The sequence below is a fragment of the Pteropus alecto genome, unplaced genomic scaffold, assembly GCF_000325575.1.
Source record: "Pteropus alecto unplaced genomic scaffold, ASM32557v1 scaffold39, whole genome shotgun sequence".
In the NCBI taxonomy this organism is placed as follows: domain Eukaryota; kingdom Metazoa; phylum Chordata; class Mammalia; order Chiroptera; family Pteropodidae; genus Pteropus; species Pteropus alecto.
Genome location: NW_006443568.1, coordinates 10,781,706 through 10,800,396, shown reverse-complemented (window position 1 = coordinate 10,800,396; position 18,691 = coordinate 10,781,706). Strand labels below are relative to the sequence as shown.

General features: G+C 47.3%; 1 protein-coding gene across 1 annotated transcript; it reads right to left on the bottom strand.

Moving 5' to 3' along the window:
• Window positions 1-1,281: 1,281 nt before the first annotated feature.
• Window positions 1,282-18,349, bottom strand: IFNLR1 (interferon lambda receptor 1). The gene is given in 11 exon segments (NM_001290173.1): window positions 1,282-1,946; window positions 2,498-2,693; window positions 3,191-4,555; window positions 5,654-5,787; window positions 6,092-6,251; window positions 7,734-7,876; window positions 9,976-10,113; window positions 10,115-10,130; window positions 10,133-10,148; window positions 14,938-15,061; window positions 18,292-18,349. Coding segments are annotated over 9 exon segments (1,533 nt in total). The 3' UTR covers window positions 1,282-1,946; window positions 2,498-2,693; window positions 3,191-3,811.
• Between the last annotated feature and the right edge of the window lie 342 nt (window positions 18,350-18,691).

Genomic DNA, 18,691 nt, shown 5'->3' with positions numbered 1-18,691 from the left:
TCACTGAGCAGCACTAACCGCGCCACCTTGGACCAGAGGCTGGGTCGAGGAAGAGCAGTCATCCACATGCGACAGGAATTTGGGATCTGGGATGGTATCACCTAACGCAAGATCTCTGGCCGTCTTATAATTTCAGTAAGTCATATAAAAACGTTAGTCAGCCACGACCAGCCCCTACTGACTCCAATTTACACATCAATTCACTTTTTCATTTCTTCGCTCATTTATTTAATACCAGGCTTTCACCTGTGCTAGGTGTTGGTGCCAGGAGGAAGACTGTCCCTTCCCTAAAGGAGTTCTCAGGATGTGACCTCCATCACGCCAACCCCCTCCTCTCCCAGCTGCCCTGAACACTGTTCTTGTAAGAGCCTGTGCAATCCAGCAGCCTTGGCATCCCACCACTGTCTGGAGGTGGCTGCAAATAGGCCAAGAGAAGCTTAAGAGCTGACCTGGCATCAAAGGGCAGGTTGGGAGGCACCTGGAGAGGAAGTTCTAGGGGCAGATGCTCCAACCTGACCACAAGCTGCAATATGCACATAATGTGACTTGGCAAGGATATTTGGTTATAAGTATTGAAGGTCCTGGGTTTGGCATCTGCCCTGGCACCAGTAAATGGTGACAAATCTGCAAGAACAATGCTGGGCAGTTACCGGGTGGCCCTGACAGAATTGCTGGAAGCTGAGAGACCCTCCTCATTAGAGACCTACATAAATAGTTTGGGTTTGCAAGCCCAGGCAGAAAGGAGGTTCCGTAATCTTCCATGGACCATAGTTGCAATAGGGTGCGCTTTCAGGGTGGTGGGCACAGCTCCGGCCTCATGATAGTAGGCGGTGAATGTCCTACCCCCACCCCCTGGCGCTCACCTTTCTCCTGCACTCACTTTGATGGAGTCCAACTGCAAGTGTACCTGCAACTCTGCAGGAGGGAGCAGCCCTCTCCACAGGACCGATGGGAGTTGGTGGATAAATTCTCCAGTTCCTGTCCCTGGCAGAACAAATCTGGAGGGTCCAACCGTGAACTCCCAAAGCCCCTCAGCGGGACAGGGCCCCAGTTGCCTGGGGCTGTGACCTGTTTGATTTTGCATTTAGACTGGCTGCCTTTCCTCTCTCTGGCCTCCCACCTCCCCTACTAGTCTTTCTGGAATCACTGCCCTGCTTTGGAGTCCCAAATCCTGGTCTCTGGGTCAGCTACTGGGGACCCAACCCACAACTCCTGTGGTCCGCACAGCTGGATGAGTGGTGAGATGCCATTGAGAAATAAGAGCTCACACTTTTCCATTCATTTCTGCCCTTTTCTCTAAAAATAGAGCTCTTTATTTAAAACGATTTAGGGTAGAGACCAACAAGCATTAAGAAATCATTTAAATATGATATAAACATAGAATAAAATTAGAAATAAATACAAATATCTAAAAACAATGTATAACCTTCTCTGTACAGTTGACCTTTGAATGACAGGTTTGAACTGTGTGGGTCCATTTATATGTAGATTTTTTTCAATAATATACAGTTGGCCTTCTTACTCCTGGGTTTTGCATCTGCAAATTCAACCAGCCAGGGACTGAAATCGGTATTTTTGATCCATGGTTTGGAATCCTTGGATTCAGAGGGCTGACTGCATGCATTGATCTGCACCATTTTATACAAGGATCTTGAGCATGTGTGCATTTTGGTATCCATGGAGGGTCCTGGAACCATTCCCCCCTCGGATACTGAGGTATCACTGAAGTTTTTAGGGAGTCAAAAGTTAATGCAGATTTTTGACTGCACAGGGGATCAGCACTCTTAACCCCTACCCCCACCCTTACCCCTATTGTTTGAGTCAATTGTGCTCTGAAGAATTGTAATATTGCTTTAACCCAAGGCATCACATGTTCTTCGTGTTCTTCGTCTGATGTCCTTCCTTCAAGTGTGGACCTGCAGCTCATGCTATGCCGTTCCCGGGCTCTGTAAACAGTTAAGTGCTGAGCAAACCGACAAATGATTATATTGTTTATCATACTCTTTTCTAATGCTTCCCACAGGTTTTGAAATGACTGAATGACTACAAAGGAGCTGGAATTTAGAGTTAGTAAAATGCTCACCTTATTTCTGACATTAAACTTTGAAAAAAACAAAGCTTAAAAAAATAACAAGGTTTAAGAATAGAGATAAAGTGGTTCCTTCACACAAGCCTAAGAGCATAATGATGACAGCTTTTACTTTTTCTAAGTCATCTTCATGAAGCAGCTCAGCTGGGCTCTAGAAAGAACTTTGGCCTCGCCCAGTCCAAGGCTATCAGTTTCTTCTTCCTCCTCTGTGCTCAGTGACGTGCCCAAGCCTCCACCTCTGCAAAAACGCACACACATGTGCGTGTGCATATGCGTGTGAGCCCCAGCCATGAAGGCCTCCTGCCATTTTTGTGCCCCTTGGAAATCCTTGCTGGGGACCTTGGCACTTTGTTGACATGGCCAAGGGATCAGGGGTTGGCCTCGCTGGCCGGAGACTAAAGATCTCACCTTTAGGGGGATGTAACACAGTAAGTCAACATTTCAGCTTCTTCTGACAAATTCTTGGTCCCCATGGGTGGAAAGCTCAGCTCTGCTCATCCGTGTACTGGTGGGTGCAGGTTACCAAAGCCATTGTTTGGGAACCCCATCACTACCTCCAGGTAACAAGAGTCACCTGTTTCCAGAAGACACTGGTTTCTCATAACTGGAAGGAAAATATAAGACTTCTTTAGAACCACAAGAGTCAATCAAAGTGCTGTCTACAACAGGGATCACGGCCCGGGAGTTCAGCCCCCATGCTGGATTGCTACCCATAAGTCAGTCCCCCGGAAGGCGGAACCATTTGGTTCTATGTGGGAAAAGGGAGAGGGATGTCCTCTTTGGCTGGGTGCTGGCTTCTGAGAACTCAGTTTCCTGACCAAGAGGTGGAGACAGTGAGGGTGGAAGAAAGGAGGCAGACAGGAGGTGAGACAAGCTAAGAGATGAATGCTTCCAGGTGTTCTGAGTTTATGGGTCGCAGGTGGGAAATGCCCAACTGTGTCTTCAGAACCTGGGTGGATAGAGAATCCTACCAGCCACCGTGCAGAGTGCCGGGGATGTGCAGGCGCCGTGCCACACACCTCTCTGTCTCAGAGGCCTCCCCGCACCCCGGTGGGAGCTGCAGATGAGGAAACCCAGGTACAAAGAAGGTAAGCGGCTTACCCGAGGTCAGACAACCAGGAAGTGGTAGAGCTGGGATGTGGACACAGGTCTGTCTGACAGCAAAGCTCTGCAATTACGTGACTCGGAGCGTGGGATTTGGATAACAGCCGCCATTTTCCTTCCCCTCCAACACTCTCAGCCAACTAGATTTTTTTCTTCACTGGAGCCCTTCCTAGGGGACCCATGAACCAGGAGGCTGAGACTCAGCGGGGAGGGTGCTGAAGAAAGGCAGGAGACTCTGAGAGAGCTGTACCTCCAAGTTTCCTGCCCCCAGTCCAGATGGCCCCGTGTGGTGTCAGCTCTAGATGTCCACTGTGACTTGACAGCACCTGTTTCATGTTGTCAAGGGATGATTTTTCCATCTGGCCTTTCACCCAGGAACAGTGTGGTGATCTGACCTCAGCCCATCTTTTCTCTAGTCCTCTTGGAACCCAGCCCAAAGCTGGTGGGTCATAGGATGGGATGGCTTCTTATGGCTCAACCTGACTGACGAACAGCCACTAGCTGTAAGTATCTTCCGCTGCCCCAGAGAAGATGCTTCTAGGTTTTCAAGTCTCGGTGGCATCTTGGGTCCTTGGGAAGCTCAGTAGCACCAGATTCAGCGGGAAGGTGAGGGATGGCTCACCTGGCCATGTAACACCCCAGTGTCCTACCCTTGGCCTCAGTCCTCTGGAGGCAGTCAGCTGCCCAGCTGCTGGCACCACCGTCCTCAACTTCTGATTCCCTCTCATCCTCTTCTTCCTCCTCCTCCTCCTCGGGGCTGCTGTCCCAGCAAAAAGTCAGTGTGTGAAGAGAAACTGGGGGGTCTCCAGGGACCAGATTCAGGTTTGGTGACAAGGAACCCCAGGTAGCCCAGGAAGAGAGGTCATCTTTTAGGGGTTCATGCAGGGAACCCGAGTCCTCGGAGAATTTGGGGAGTAAGAGAGTCTCCTGACACCCATCCACATCCAGCCCTTGGCCTGGCCCCTTCTTGGCCAAATAGCCAGAAGACGCAGCCTCATCCCAGGGAGAGGAGCCCACAGAGCTGGTCCAGCTTCTGTATGAAGAGTCCCACGCAGAGGAGCCTTCGAGCCGAACCCCTGCCTCAGAGTGCCCCGGGGGCTCGTGCTCCTGCTTCAGGAAGCGGGAGTGTTCAATGTAGGGCTGGAAGCTGACGCTGTCATCTGTGTCCTCCTCGTCATCATCCTTGTCCTCCGCAGCACTGTCTTTCTCTGATCCTGCCGGGGTGGTAGCTGGGGCCCTGGCTCTAGGAGTCAGCTTGACCTTTCTGGTCATTTCCTTTTGGGGATAGAGGGTCAAGTCATTCAGGGGCTCTGGGCCGCTGGGTTGAAAGGTTGCTGGGGGATGTCTATGTCCAGAAAAGTCCTGATTAGGGGAGGGGAGGCAAGAACAGAAAGTTTAGGCTTTCCTGAAGCATGACTGTTCTAATTTGGGTTCCCCTGGAAACGGGCCCCGAGATAAGGATGCAAATGTAAATAGTTCTTTGGGACGAGATCCCAGGAAACACCAGCAAGGAAGTGGGCAAATGAGATGGGGGTTGGGAGAGCAGCCACGAAGCTGGGTCTCATCAGACATGTTACCGCTGAGGCAGCTAGAGTTTAACCCTGTGGGGGACTCGGGGAGCTGGTCCAGCACCTGCACCTCGGAGTGTCATCAGGTGAGTGGTGGAAGGGGTGGTGGCCATGCTACTTCCCTGGCACCTGCAGCTTGCTACGTGCACAGGAGAGTGGACACCAGAGGCCAGAGACGGCCCCTGGGATGCAGGTGCTGGCTGCTGGAAGTCGAGCTGGTGACTTCCCACGTAAACAGGGAAGGTGGAGGCTGACGCTCGGTTAGCGGGATTTCCCCACAGGTCCCAGAGCCAGGAGCTTTGAAAATGCTCCTTCCCACGTGGCAAGGACACTCAGAATCCATCCTCAGAGCCCCTACCTAGCCCGAGTGCCCACTGAGCCCCACCTATGGCTCAGCTTCCTTCCCAGGCCTTCATCTGAACAAGTCTGACCCACCTGGCCTCTCCAGCTTCCCCTGCCCCAGCCAGCCCCCAGCAGACAAGTGAAGAAATTCCAGGGTCGGCCTGGGCAAGGCTCCCCCTGGGTTAGATCGTGAACTAAGTATTGGGACTCTTCCTAGTCTCCCTTTTGGCACCAACTTCTTCCCCTCCCTTTCCGGGCATCCCTCCTGAGTCTCAAGGATGGGGCCTCTGCTCTGGGCACCTGCCAAGTTCTTAGCAGAGATAAAGTTATTTAACTAAAAGGGACCTCTCTCTCCCAGGTACATTTGCTATTTGAATTTTGTGCCAAAGGAATGGATTACTACTAAGAAGAATTTAGACACAAAGATAGAAGACATTTGGCAATTTGGGCCATCTTGATATTCTGTCTGAACTACCTCTAAGTCTAGCCCTACTTCCTTACTTTTCAACAACCCCTCCCCCTCGGATGCATACTCCCAGATTTGCCATACCAGGGCCTGTGGCTTCTTTGCCTGCTGAAACCAGGGGTTCCCTGTAAAGTTCTTCCAGAGCACGTGCCCCATGACAATAACCAACAGCAGTGGCAGCAGAAGTGGGAGCAGCACCAAAAATGCCCAGTTAACTCCTAAGAAAGGAAAAATAACAACAGTTATATAAAAAACAACAGTGGCTCTCATCTGTTAATTGCACATGTGCTGAGGGCTTCACATACATTATCCTATTTAATCCTCATAAACTCATGCTACAGATTGTGAAAATCAAGATTCTGAGAGGTTATATAAGCTGCCCAAAGATACGTAGTGAGTGTGGTGGAGCAGGGATTTTAACTGGAGTAAGACTGTCTCTAGACTCATGTTCTAAACCACTATATTACGAAGCTCCTGAGGCTCAGGGGAAAAGTCCCCATTTCTGTACCACTTTGTACCTACTTGGAGCCTCCAGGGAGAAGCAGGTGGGCTTGGAGAACTCGCTGTATTTAGTGTCACCGAAGGTGTAGATGGTTCTGGCACTGAGGCAGTGCTGTCCATTGGTGGCTGGCTGGAGCGGGATCTGGACTGGCTCGCCATGGGGAGTGACTGGAAATCGGGTCTGTTGGGAGAGAGAAGCAGAGGTGAGCAGACCTGCTGTGGGGACAGGCTCCGTACAGCCAGGACAGGTGAGGCTGATGGGCAAGATGCAGCGGCAATCCTGCACTGTCTTTTCCTGCGTTTAAGTTCAATGTTGAGAGAGCACTTCCCAACATTATCTGGTTTCTTTTCTGCTGAGTCTCGAGGTAGAGACGGTCTGGGTTGAAAAGCAGCCCTGTCACTCAGGGTCACTCTCCATCCATGGCCAGCTGGTCCTCACCTTGAGGGGCATATTCCTCAGGCTTCCTACCTTAAGGGCCTCCCGATTTATTTGGAGGACATCATTTAGCCATTACAGACTCCGAAAACTCTAAGGCCGCCTGTCCAATATAGTAGCCACTGACCACATGTGGCTACTGAGCACTTGAAGTGTGGTTGGTCCAAACTGAGATGGGCTCTAAATCTAAAGTACGCACCGTATTTCAAAGACTAAGTCAAAAAGAATGTAAAACATCTCAATAACTTTTATGTTAATTACACATTGAAATAACATTCTATGGGATGAAATAGAGAATATTATGAAAATTAAATTCACCTGTTTCTTTTAACTTAATTTAAGGCAGAACACTTAAAATTACATATGTGGCTCGCATTCTATTTCTGTTGGATAATGCTAGTTTAGAATATTTGTAAGATTCTGGAAGGCATGGACCACATCGGATGCAGATGTGCATCCTGGGATCCAGAAGACAAAGGAGGTCAGGAGTGTGAATACTGGTTCAGTGAAAGGAAGATTGGGTGAGGATGGGGTCAGTCAACCACAGCTGTGGGCAAATCTGGCCGCCATCTTTTTTTGTAAACAGTCGTACGTGAGGACAGCCATGCCTGTTCATTTATGTATTGTCTTTGGTTTCTTCTGTGTGACAGATGCAGAGTTGAGTAGCTGTGACAGACCAAGTGGTCTGCAAAGCCACAAATATTTACTATCTGGCCCTTTACCAGAAAAGCTCGCCAAACCTGCTATAGATAAATACATACAGACATACACACACACCCACAGAAAACACATCTGAGACTGGACAGACACCAAAGAGTTAGCTGTGGTCATCTCTGGTACTTTTGGTTTTCCTCTTAGAGCTGATCTGTATTTCTGTATTTTCTGAATTTTCTGTAATGAATCTAGGGGCTTGGCCAGCAGGCCACCTGTAGCCCATCATACATCAATCAGATTTTATTGTAAAGAAAAAAGTTTCATAATTTTAAAAAATATTAGGTAGAAAACCGCTGTGCTATTACCACTTGTAACATACAAGGGTGGGGGGTGCCCTGCATTTGCCTCTTAGAAGGGCAGGGGAAGACCACAGGCCAGTCGTACTGTGCAGAGTCAGATGTATGCCAAGAGCGAGTGATATGTGAGGAAGGCTTCCTGGAGGAGGTGTGGAGGGAGTAGGTTGGGAGGTTGAGGAGCACTGGGGTTTGGTGGGGCAGGCATGGGGCTTCTCACCTTGTTCATGGTCCCTTTCTTCCAGAAATCCACCTCGTACTTCAGATCCGCCGGGGGCATGCAGGGGGGCAGCTGATATGTGGCATTGATGCTCAAGATCTTCTCTGTCAGAGTGACTACGAGGATGGGTGGGGCCGGCTCCACTGGCAGAAACAGAGCAGGACCTGTCAGTACCCTCTGGGGGCCACAGTGTGTCCATCCCCTGCCTCCAGGCAGGCTTGCTCCTCACCTGGCTCAGGGAGCTCTCCTGGCAAGGGGAAAGCAGCACTAGCATCTGTCAAACACCTGTGCATCAGGAGCCCCCCAGCCATTTTTTTATAGCCCTGCAATGACCCTGGGAGGAGATAGCACTATCTCCATTTTAAAGAAAGGCAAACTGAGGCTTAGAGGGGTGAAATGGCCAGGCCAAGCTCACAGTTAATCTGCTTTTACTCATGTTGTCCCTTCCACTGGGTGCCCTTCACATATCACTGGTCTGCCAGAATCCTGCCCATGTCTGTTAGTTTTCTATGGCTGCTATAACACATTACCACAGACTCAGTGGCTTAAAATAACATAGATTTGTTATCTCATGGTTCTGTAGGTCAGAGTCCTATAGTCATATATAGCCTTTATTATGTAAAGAGCAGGGGACATTTACTACATACTAAGCCCTGGGCAGGGAGTGAAGGCGAATGGGGAGATGAGGCCTCCATAGACCGTGACCTCTAGGAGCCAAAAGAAATTAAGGGGAAATGTAATATGCAAACTACCAAAACTCAAGAAAGTGACCAGGGCCACAGTGGAAGGTAGAAAAAGGCAGGAAGGGTCCTTCAGGCTTGGGGTGTGCTGTGAGAAAATCAGGAGAGCTTCAGGAAAGAGGAGGCACAGAAATTAATTAAAAAGAAAAATAACCTCCTCTTTGCATCTTTCCTTCTATTCTAATCTCTCGTTCCTATCTATCCAACCATTGCAGTGGTTCACCCATCATTTTTCTGGCCAGACAACCTTTCTGCCTTCCCATCCTTTCTTTCCAACCATTCCTTCCCTCATATCCAACTTTTCTATTCATCCATCCTTCCCATCCATCCATTCTTCTTTTCTTTCTGTGTATCGTCTCTTCTTGTTTTTCTTTCTTTCATTCATTCGATCATCCCTCCCTTCCCTCTGGTCCTTCCATCCCTTCTCAGGCAGCCAGCCTTGCTTCTATACTCTCATCCCTGTGCCTTTCCTTCCTATCCTCCATCTATCCATCCATACATGCTTCCTTCCTAGTAAGCATCTGTCCTTCCATCTAGTCTCCGTACCTCCTACTTATCCATCGTGCCCTCTACCATCCTCTCCGTGCTTCCTTTCTTCTTACCTGTCCATCCTTTTCCTCCTTTTATCTCTCCACCCACGCAGCGTTCTCCCATGCAAGTCATCTCTTCTTTGTTCTCTGCCATCTTTCATTCAACCCCTTCCTTCCCTCCCTTCAAACCATACTTTGCTCTTAAATATTGTGAGAAGCCTGGGCAACACATTACAGATCTCAGCTCCACAAGGTTATTGTCTGACTATTGATCCTCTCTGTCTTCCCACCCTGCCTCATTCTTGATCTGGGCCAATGCCTTGTCCAAGATCAGAAAGATCCAGGTTCACGTCCTATCTCCACCACTTCCTAGCTGTGTATCCAGGCAAGTTACGTAACTTCTGCGAGTCTCGCTTTATTTATTTTTTAAAAATGGGTTAATGAAGATGAACTTCTCAGGTTTGTTGCAAGGATTAGAAATAAAATGTTTTTGGGGGAAAAAAGTGCTCTCTTCACTCAATGTTAACGCTGGTGATTTCTGAATTCACGAAGCATGGGAAATATTTCCCTCTCTATTTTGATCTTCTCTCCCCCCAAATTTCTATAGTGTTCAGAAATTACTTTTATAATCAGAATTTTCAAAAATTGTTTCTTAAAGAGAGAGGCTGAACATAAAAAAAAGAATAAGTATAGAAAGTGACTTGCATAGTGTGTGACCAAAGTCGTGCTCGATAGAAGATGATGAACATTAGAGTAGGAGGTACGAGCTGAATGGCTGGTGCCAGTAACACGTCCATAACTCCCTGCCACTGAGTCAGGCTTCCTGGACACGGGCCAGGGCCCATGGTGGGCTGCCTCGCAGAGCTGCCTCTGCTTTGGGGAAGGGGGAGATGGATGGCTAAGGCGGCAGTGCCGCTGAGCCAAGTTCTTGGACAGAGAGCCTCCCGCTCAGTCCCTTACCCATAGACCTACCTTGAAAAAGGTACTCCAGGTACTCCGACTCCACCCAGGGGGACCTGGCGCTGGGAGAAACCGCCCGCACTCGTCCCTTGAACTTGTTGTAGAGGTCCTGTTTCTCCAGGCACATCAGAGAACATGACAGCTCTTTGGTTTTTCCCTTTGTCCCACGGCTTGGAGGTGGGGGGCCGAGGGAAAAGACAGGACAGCTTGGGTCATGGACTCAGCCTCTTGGGGCAAGGGAACTTTGAGAACATGTGATCATTCTTCCCTCCATTCTGCCTGATCCATCTATCTGTCCATCCACCCATCTGTCCTCCATCTGTCTATCTTTCCAAGCAGCAAGACTTTGGCGGAAACAGAATGAGAACAGTCCGGTTAGAAGCTCAGGCTCTGGAAAGACTGATGTGGGTGGGAATCCTGGCTCTGCCCCTCACGAGCTCTGGGACCCTATGCAGGTCACTATCCTTGAGGCTCAGTTTCCTCATCTGTCATGCCTCTCTCACAGGACCATCATGGTAGTTGATAGTACTAGTAACCATTTTCCCCATGTTTATTCATTCAGGCATTTATGGACCACCCACTGTGTGCCAGGCACCATGCTGGGTGCTGTGTGGGTGTCAGAGGGGAACATACAGGTCCATGACTTCAACCTCCTGAGAACACTGAGGTCCACAGAAGGAACCTGAGCTCTGGGCATTATTCTTGGGGAATTGGCATCGCATGACAGACGAGGTCCTCGGGAGCTTACACTCTGGTGGGAGGGCACGAGGAACAATCATCACATCAACAAGATAAATCCAAGAGCTTGTCAGTGCAGTAGTAATAGTCAGTGATATGTGAGTGACGGCTTTCCAAAGGCAGATCAGGAAAGGCCAGGAAGATAGATTTGAAGCTGAGGACACAATGACAAGAAGGGAGCGAGGTGAAAGCTTGGGGGAAGGAACAGCAAAAGCAAAGCCCTGTGATGGGAAGGAGCTTGACCTGTCCAGACAGAAGCAAGGAGGCCAGTGTGGCTGAAGCCCAGTGGTCGAGGGAGGGAGAGGTGTGGACAAATGAGATGAAGACTGAGAGGGCAGAGCGGGTGGGGCCTCGTCGTCTCGGTAAGGAGTTTGGATTTTACTCCTCGTGTGACAGGAAGCCACTGGAAGGTTCTGAATAGGGTACTGATGTAATTTATATTTTTAAAAGATCACTGACCAACCAGCTAGGAGGCTGCAGCAGTGATCCAAGAGAGAATGGTGGTAGATTTGGTGAGGAGGGGTTGAATTTGGGATATAGTTTGGAGCAAAAATACACAAACTATAGGAAGAAACAGAAAAGCCACAATTATAAGGAAAAAATTTTAACACAACTCACTCAGTAACTGACAATTGAACAAAGAAAAAAATCAGTAAATATGTTTAAAAAATGAACAACATACTTATCAAAGTTGGCCTAATGAACATGTATAGAACAAACTGAACAAACTGGTTAAGCCACACATGAACATTAATAACATATTTAAAATATTAACAAGTATTAACAAAAATAAAGCAACTCTCAAGATATTTCAGAGAGTAGGTATCTCATCGACTGTTTCCTCTGATTGCAAAAAAATAAAGTTAAAAATCACTAATGAAAAGAGAACTAAAGAAAGGTTGAAAACATTTTAAATGTTTTAAAATAACTCATGGATTAGAGAAAGAATTATAATAGAATTAGTAAATATTTAAAAACTGAATGATTAAAAAAACAATATAAATAAAAATTTATGATACAGCTAAATAATACATAGAGAGTAACATGTAGCTTTAAATACTTATAACTACTTTAAAATAAGAAAGCATAGAAATTTAAATACTTTAAAATAAGAAAGCATAGAAATTAATAAGCTAATAAGCGATCAATTGAAGAAATCAGAAAATGCATGCAAAAAAATCCACACAAGAACAGATCAAAACTGTAACCTACTTTTTCAGAATGTTCTAAAAGACATTAAAAAATGATACAACATTGCGTTGTATTATTTTAATAACATAAAATAGAATTAGATGCTCAGAAAGGAGATAAAAATACAGGAAGGAATCAGATTAAAAAAAAAAAAAACTTATTTCAGAAGTAAAGAATAAATTAGAACACCAGAGCAAATTAATATAACAGATAATGCCATAGAAACAGAAAGTGAAAAGAAGGAAAGTATTAAAAATAAAAAAGAACAAAAAAGGAAATGCTAAAATTATAAACCTTGTAGAAGAAAACATAGAAGAGTATATTCATGACCATGAGTCAGGCAACTATTTCTTAGGACACCAAAGGCCTTTACCACTGAAGAAAAGAAACCTGATGAGTTAGTTCACTCAGGCTACCATAACAAAAATATCGGACTAGGTCGCCTAAACAACAGAAATTTATTTCTCACAGTTCTGGAAGCTGGAAGTCCAAGATCAAGGTGTCTGCCAATTTGCTTTCTCCTGAAGCCTCTCTTCTTGACTTGCAGATGGCCACCTTCCTTCTCTCTGTGTCCTCACTACCTTTTTGCTGTGTGTGATCAAACCTGGTATCCCTCCCCCTTCTTAAAAAGATACTACAGTCCTATTGGATTAGGGTCCCACCCTGTGATCTCATTTAACATTAATTACCTCTTTAAAGGCCCTAACTCCAAATACAGTCACATAGGGGTTAGGGCTTCAATATACAAATATTTATATATTGGGGCATGGGGAGGGACACGATTCAGTCCATAACAGGGCTATTATGAATTAAGCTGCTACGAACATTCCTGTATATGTCTGTATGGACATGTTTTCATTTCTCTTAGATAAAGATCTAGGAGTAGAATCTGGGAGATTTGGTAACTTGAATGTGTAATTACAAGAAACTGTCAAGCTGGTTTTCCAAAGTGACTGTACCATTGTACATTTCCACCAACAATGTGTGAGAGTTCTTGTTACTCTGTGTGCTTGTCAGAACTTATTATCGTCGGTCTTTTAATTTAACCATTCTAGTGAGTATGTAGTAGTATCTCACTGTAGTTTTAATTTACATTTCTCTAATGACTAATGATGCAGAACATCTTATGTGCTTATCGGTCATTCGTATATTACCTTTTGCGAAGTGACTATTCAAATATTTTTGGGTGATTTGTCTTCTTACTGAGATGTAGGAGTTCTTTATCTATTTTGGATACAAGTCTTTTATCAGTGTATATATTGTGCATATTTTTTCTCAGTTACTGGCTTTTCCATTTTCTTCAGGCTTTTTTAAGAACAAAAGTTTTAAATTTAATAAAATCCAGTTCATCAGGTATTATGGACTAAATTGCGTTCCCCCAAATTCGTATGTTGAAGCCCTAACCCACGATGTGACTATATGGTAGTCCTATCTTATCTGAAGGGGATACATTCCATTTACAAGACTCCCAGTGGATGCCTGAAACTGCGGATAGTACTGAACACCTATATAGACTATGTTTTTTTCTTACACATACTTCTGATAAAGTTTAATTTATAAATTAGGCACAGTAAGAGAGTAACAATAATAAAAAAAATAGAACAATTATAATATACTGTTATAAAAGTTATGTGACCATGGTCTGTCTGTCTCTCTCTCTCTCTGATAACCAATCTGATAACCATGATGGCTATTAAGTGACTAATAGGTGGGCGGTTTACACCACACGGATACACTGGACCAAGGGATGATTCATCTTCTGGGTGGAATGGAGGGAGATGGGGGTCGAGATTTCATCATGCTACTCAGAATGGTGTGCAATTTAAAACTTAGGAATTATTTCTGGAACTTTCCATTTAATATTTTTGGACCACAGTCGACCTCAGGTAAGTGAAACCACAGAAAGCAAAACCGTGGATCAGGGAGAACTACTGTATTTGGAGACAGGGCCTTTAAAGATATAATTAAGATTAAATAAATCTTAATCTTTTTAAGATTAAGGGGCCCTAAAGCAATAAGGGCTGGTATTCTTATAAGAGGAAGGGACATCAGGGATGCTCGCATGTAGAGGAAAGGCCAGATGAGGACACAGAGAGAAGGTGGCCATCTGCAAGCCAACAAGAGAGGCCTCGGGTGAAGGCAAAGTTGCTGACACTCTGATCTTGGACTTCCAGCTTCTGGAACTGTGAGAAACAAATTTCTGTTGTTTAAGGTCTCCCCTTCCCGGGCTGTGATATTTTGTTATGGCAGCCTGAGCAAACTAAGTTAAAAGGACTCAGATTTTGGTACCGTAAGTGGGGTGCTAATGGAACAAATATCTAACAATGTGGAAGTGGTTTTGCAATTGGGTAATGGCATGAACTGCACGTTGGAAAAAGCCAAGGAAGAAGTGAAATATTCATGCAAATATTCATGCCCTTAGCACTCAGCCTGGCATATGATGAGTCCTGAGTACCCGACAGTTCCCTCCTCTTCCTGCTTCCTCCTCCTCACTAGTTCTAGATCAATCCTTCTGAATATCTGCTTTTATCATCTTACCCTCCTACTGAAGAAATTCCAGTGATTCCCATCTATGTGCAAAGATGGTGAATCTGTTTCCATTTTCAGATTCTTCTGCATGAGTAGCGGCTGCCAAGTTGAGAAGGACCGCAGGGCTTTATGCAGGCTCCGTGGGGGAAAAGGGAGATCATCCAGTGATGCCTAACACAGGCTCTGCAGAAGACCCATTTGCCCTCTCTTATCTGCTCACACAACCCAAGCACTGAATCCAGGCCCTCGTAAAATTCCATCGCTGGGCCCTCAGAGTTCCACCTAGCCCTGCTCTGACTTTTCTCAAAGATCTACCCCTACCTCCGGCAGGCCTATCACCTGTGCTCTCCATTCAACATCATTCCCACGTCCAGACCTATATCAAATGCCCTCTTCAAATACCTGCCACATGCCATCTCTTGCGGGGCCTGGAGAACCATGAATGCTGCCCACTCTGAATGCAGCTTTTCCAGAGAAGCCCCTCTCCCACCGACCAGCCTGGAGGCTTCCCTTTACCTTTGATAGGCCACAACGTAGGTCACGTTCTGGAGGTGGCCAGGCCCTGGAAGCCATGTCAGGTAAACGCTGAAGTTCTGGGAGAGCAGCGTCACATTCTGGGGAGGGGCCAGGCAGGACCTCTCTGTCGGGGAGAAATGGGTCATGAAGCCTGGTGCTCCTGGCTCATCTTGACATGGGCCATTCAGAGCTGAATGCGGCATGGTAGGCAGGCATGTGCTCACTGAGTTTGAGGAACCTGGAGTCATTTGGGGTGGCTGAAGCATGGGGGACACAGTGGAGGCTGGGAACCCATGGGTCAGGGTCCCTATGATAGCCATGCCACCAACTGCTGCATTGTAGCCTCATCCCCTTCCTAGGTCTCAGTGGCCCACCTGTGTCTTGAGAGGAAGCCCCTGCTCACTTGACAACTGAAGGTTCCAGTAGACCTGTCCAGTAGACAGAGCAGGAACCATCTAACAGACTCCTGGGTCTCTTGGACAGCCCTGAGGGTCTCCAGGAGCAGGGGCTCTGTATTGTGCTTAGCCATATCCCCAGAGCCGACCTACAATGGTCTCTGGCACATAGTAGATGCGCAATAAGTATCTGTTGAGTGAATGAACAAATTCTGTGATGACTTGGATTATTCCAAAGGCTTCCTAACTGGTCTCCCTGATTCCAACCTTGCCCTCTCCGCACAACAGCAAGAGTTAAAATGGAAGTCAGATCATGTCACTCTTCTGTTTTAAACTCTTTATCGGCTTCCATTTCACTCAAGGTAAAATCCACAGTCTTTACCATCACCCACAAGACCCTGCCCAAGCTGACCTACTATTTTCCCGCTTGCTCCCTTCTCTCAAGCCACACTAGCCTTTTTGCTGTTCCCAAAGCATGCCAGGCAGGCCCCCACCCTCAGGCCTTTTCACAAACTGTTCCATCTGCCTAGACAGTTCTCCCTTGGAAATCCACCTGGCTCACTCCTTCGAGTCCTTCACATCCTGCTCAGATGTCACTATCTCTGTGACGCTTTTCCTGATCACATTTAACTGGCCTCTGCTTTCCCTCTTTGGCTCCTCCTCCTTCTCATTGTTAACTTTTTCTTCTGAAACATGTATGTGATTACACCCCACCCCTCTCCCAGTTTCATGCCCTTCCCTGACCCTCGGAATAAAGTCCACATTCCTTATCAAAGTATGTGAAGCTCTGCCCAGCTTGGTCAAGCTATCTGGTCAACTTCTTCCTTCCAGCCCCCCACCCCCACAGGTTTGACAGGCTGTGCCAATTTTCCTTCTCACCTTTCTCAAACCACTGTATTCTAATCTGTGTGTTTCTGAACGCAGGTGTCTTTGACTGCTATGCATGGTATCTGCATTTTCTCTTTAAATCCTCCCCATATACCTAGGAGGTACGTACTAATTATGATCATCACATTACAGATGAGGAAACTGAGGCCTTCTTAGCTAATAAGTTGCAGAATCAGAATTGAAATCTAGGCTGAGCCATCTCCAAGTCTGAGCTCTTGACCACACAGCCTCCTCTAAGTATTCATAGGGTCAGTTCCAACATCTACGGACCACTATTGGTCAACAACATCTACTGACCACTGCGTGCCAGAGGTTTCAAAGAAGAATATAACTCCATTCCTACACTTTAGGAGCTCATAGTCCCATGGAGAATTCAGTGTCCTGAACTGTCATATGGGCCATGAAAGAAATCTATACATGTTACAGAATGACATTAGGGAGAGAGAGGTCAGTTCTACTGATGGCACTCAGCTGGGCTCCCTACCTCTGGCCTTTTGGACCAAAATATGAATGATTATTTCCACCTTATCCTGTGTCCTTTGAGTTGGAAATGGATCATAGGGGTGCTGGTGCTTTCATTGCTCCCAGTTTCTGGATTTTCTAGCAGGTGATTAGTAGGAGGCCAAAGTCTTTCTGCAAGCTGCTTACAAGGTATCTGCGGGCAGGACAGGCCCAAAGTCTGAGCTTGGCCACAGGAGATTAAGAGCAGCTAGAGTAGCCACCCTCTACTGAGCCTTTAACAGGTGCCAGGCACGGATTTGGCACTTTATATGCAAAACCTTATTTAATCCTCAGGACACACCATCCTATAGAGTAGGTGTCATTCCTCTTCCGTGGAGCACTAGTTTCAGAGACAGATGGTGGATAGTATGCCTAAGGCTACACAGCTAGTTCACGTGGGAACCAGGATTTGAAACTGGAGTTGGTTGCGCTTCAGCCTAAATCATCACAACTGGTTTGTGCTGCATACATTAAAAATTCCTCGGTGAAAGTATAGCTAGGTCTAGACGGGAAAGCTATTGAGTTTAAACACGGGGACAGAGGACTCCCTCCTCTACTCCCTCACATTGTCCCTCGTCAGCTGTAAAAACAGTCACTGCTGTGGAGGCGCCAGGGCCTGGGGCGGCCCTGCACTGACCTAGGTGGACAGCCCTGTGCCACCTATCCGTCCCACAATCAAAGCTGGCCATGCTCGCTTCAGCCTCAGTCTTCTCTGCTCTGTGTCTTGCCTCTGTTTTCCTTCTTGGGCAACTCCCTTAATTGCTCTGAGCCTCAGTCTCCCCACCTGAAAAGGGAGAAAAATAACTATGTTTTAAGATGCTTGGGCTGTGAAGCTTAAATAGGATAATGTGATGCCCAGCATAGAGAAGTTGCTCAATAAAAGTTGCCTTTTAAAATAATCATTAGATTATGTCCTAGGGCCCTTCTAGTTCTTAAACTGTGAATCTAAGACTAGGTAGATATCCTGGGGACAATTTCAGGACCATCTCCCTGGATCGGTTGGGATTTGGTGGTTGGGTCTTTTGTCAAGGTATTTTGTATCCAGTCACCTTATTACCAGTGGGGGCTCAGCAAAAAGGCAGCTGGATAGAATAGCAGCACCGTACAGACTAAACCAGAGCTCCTGTCCCTCAGTCTACGGTGGAGAATCTGGAGGAAGGGGAGGGGGCTGCCGGGGCTGGCAGGGCACTTCAGTCTGACTTTCGTTACTAGCGAGGGTCAAGCGTGGTATTAAAGCAGAAGGCAGTGCTTTATAGGAGACCTTGGAAAAGCACTTCGTAAATAAATGCAACTGCTTTTTAAATTGCCTTCGTCTCTTTTTCCTGTTCCCCTGAAGCAGAACTGGCATAAGGAAACGGGATCACTTTTCTCCTGGAAAGAATTTCAAAGACTCAAGTCTATTCAGTCTTTGGAAGAAAAAAAACTGGTGGTGGGTGGGAAGGGCGATTCGTACTCCGACGGCTGCCGGAGGGCTCGGCCCACGTCTCTCCCTCCTCGGAGCTCCGGGTCCGAGGGTGGGTGCTGTTCGGCCGGGGCTCCCTGCAGCCCCCCGCCCTCCCCACGCCCTTACCTGGAGCGGACTGCAGCAGGTACAGGAGCAGGAGGGCCCAGCGAGCAGCCCCTGTCATGTCGGCCCCTTCGCGGGCTGGCCGGGCGGGGCCGGGTCCCGCCTCCTGACACACCCGCGGGCAGGTGCCGCCACCGGCCGCCAATGGGAGGCCGAGCCGCGGGCCCGCCCTGGGACACTGAGGGGGCGTCCTCCCCGGCTGCCCCCCGGCGGAGAGAGAAACTAAGGAGCCCCGCTCCCGGCGCCACCCCGCTCTTAGCTCCCCAGTGCCTCCACTTAAGTTCGTTCTGCTCAATTTCTGGGGGTGAGGTTGGGGGGATCAGTAAATTTGTATATGGGGCGGGGGGAGTGGGCAGGCAAGGAAACCTGTTCATTATTAATAAACCACAGTTAGGAATTGCAC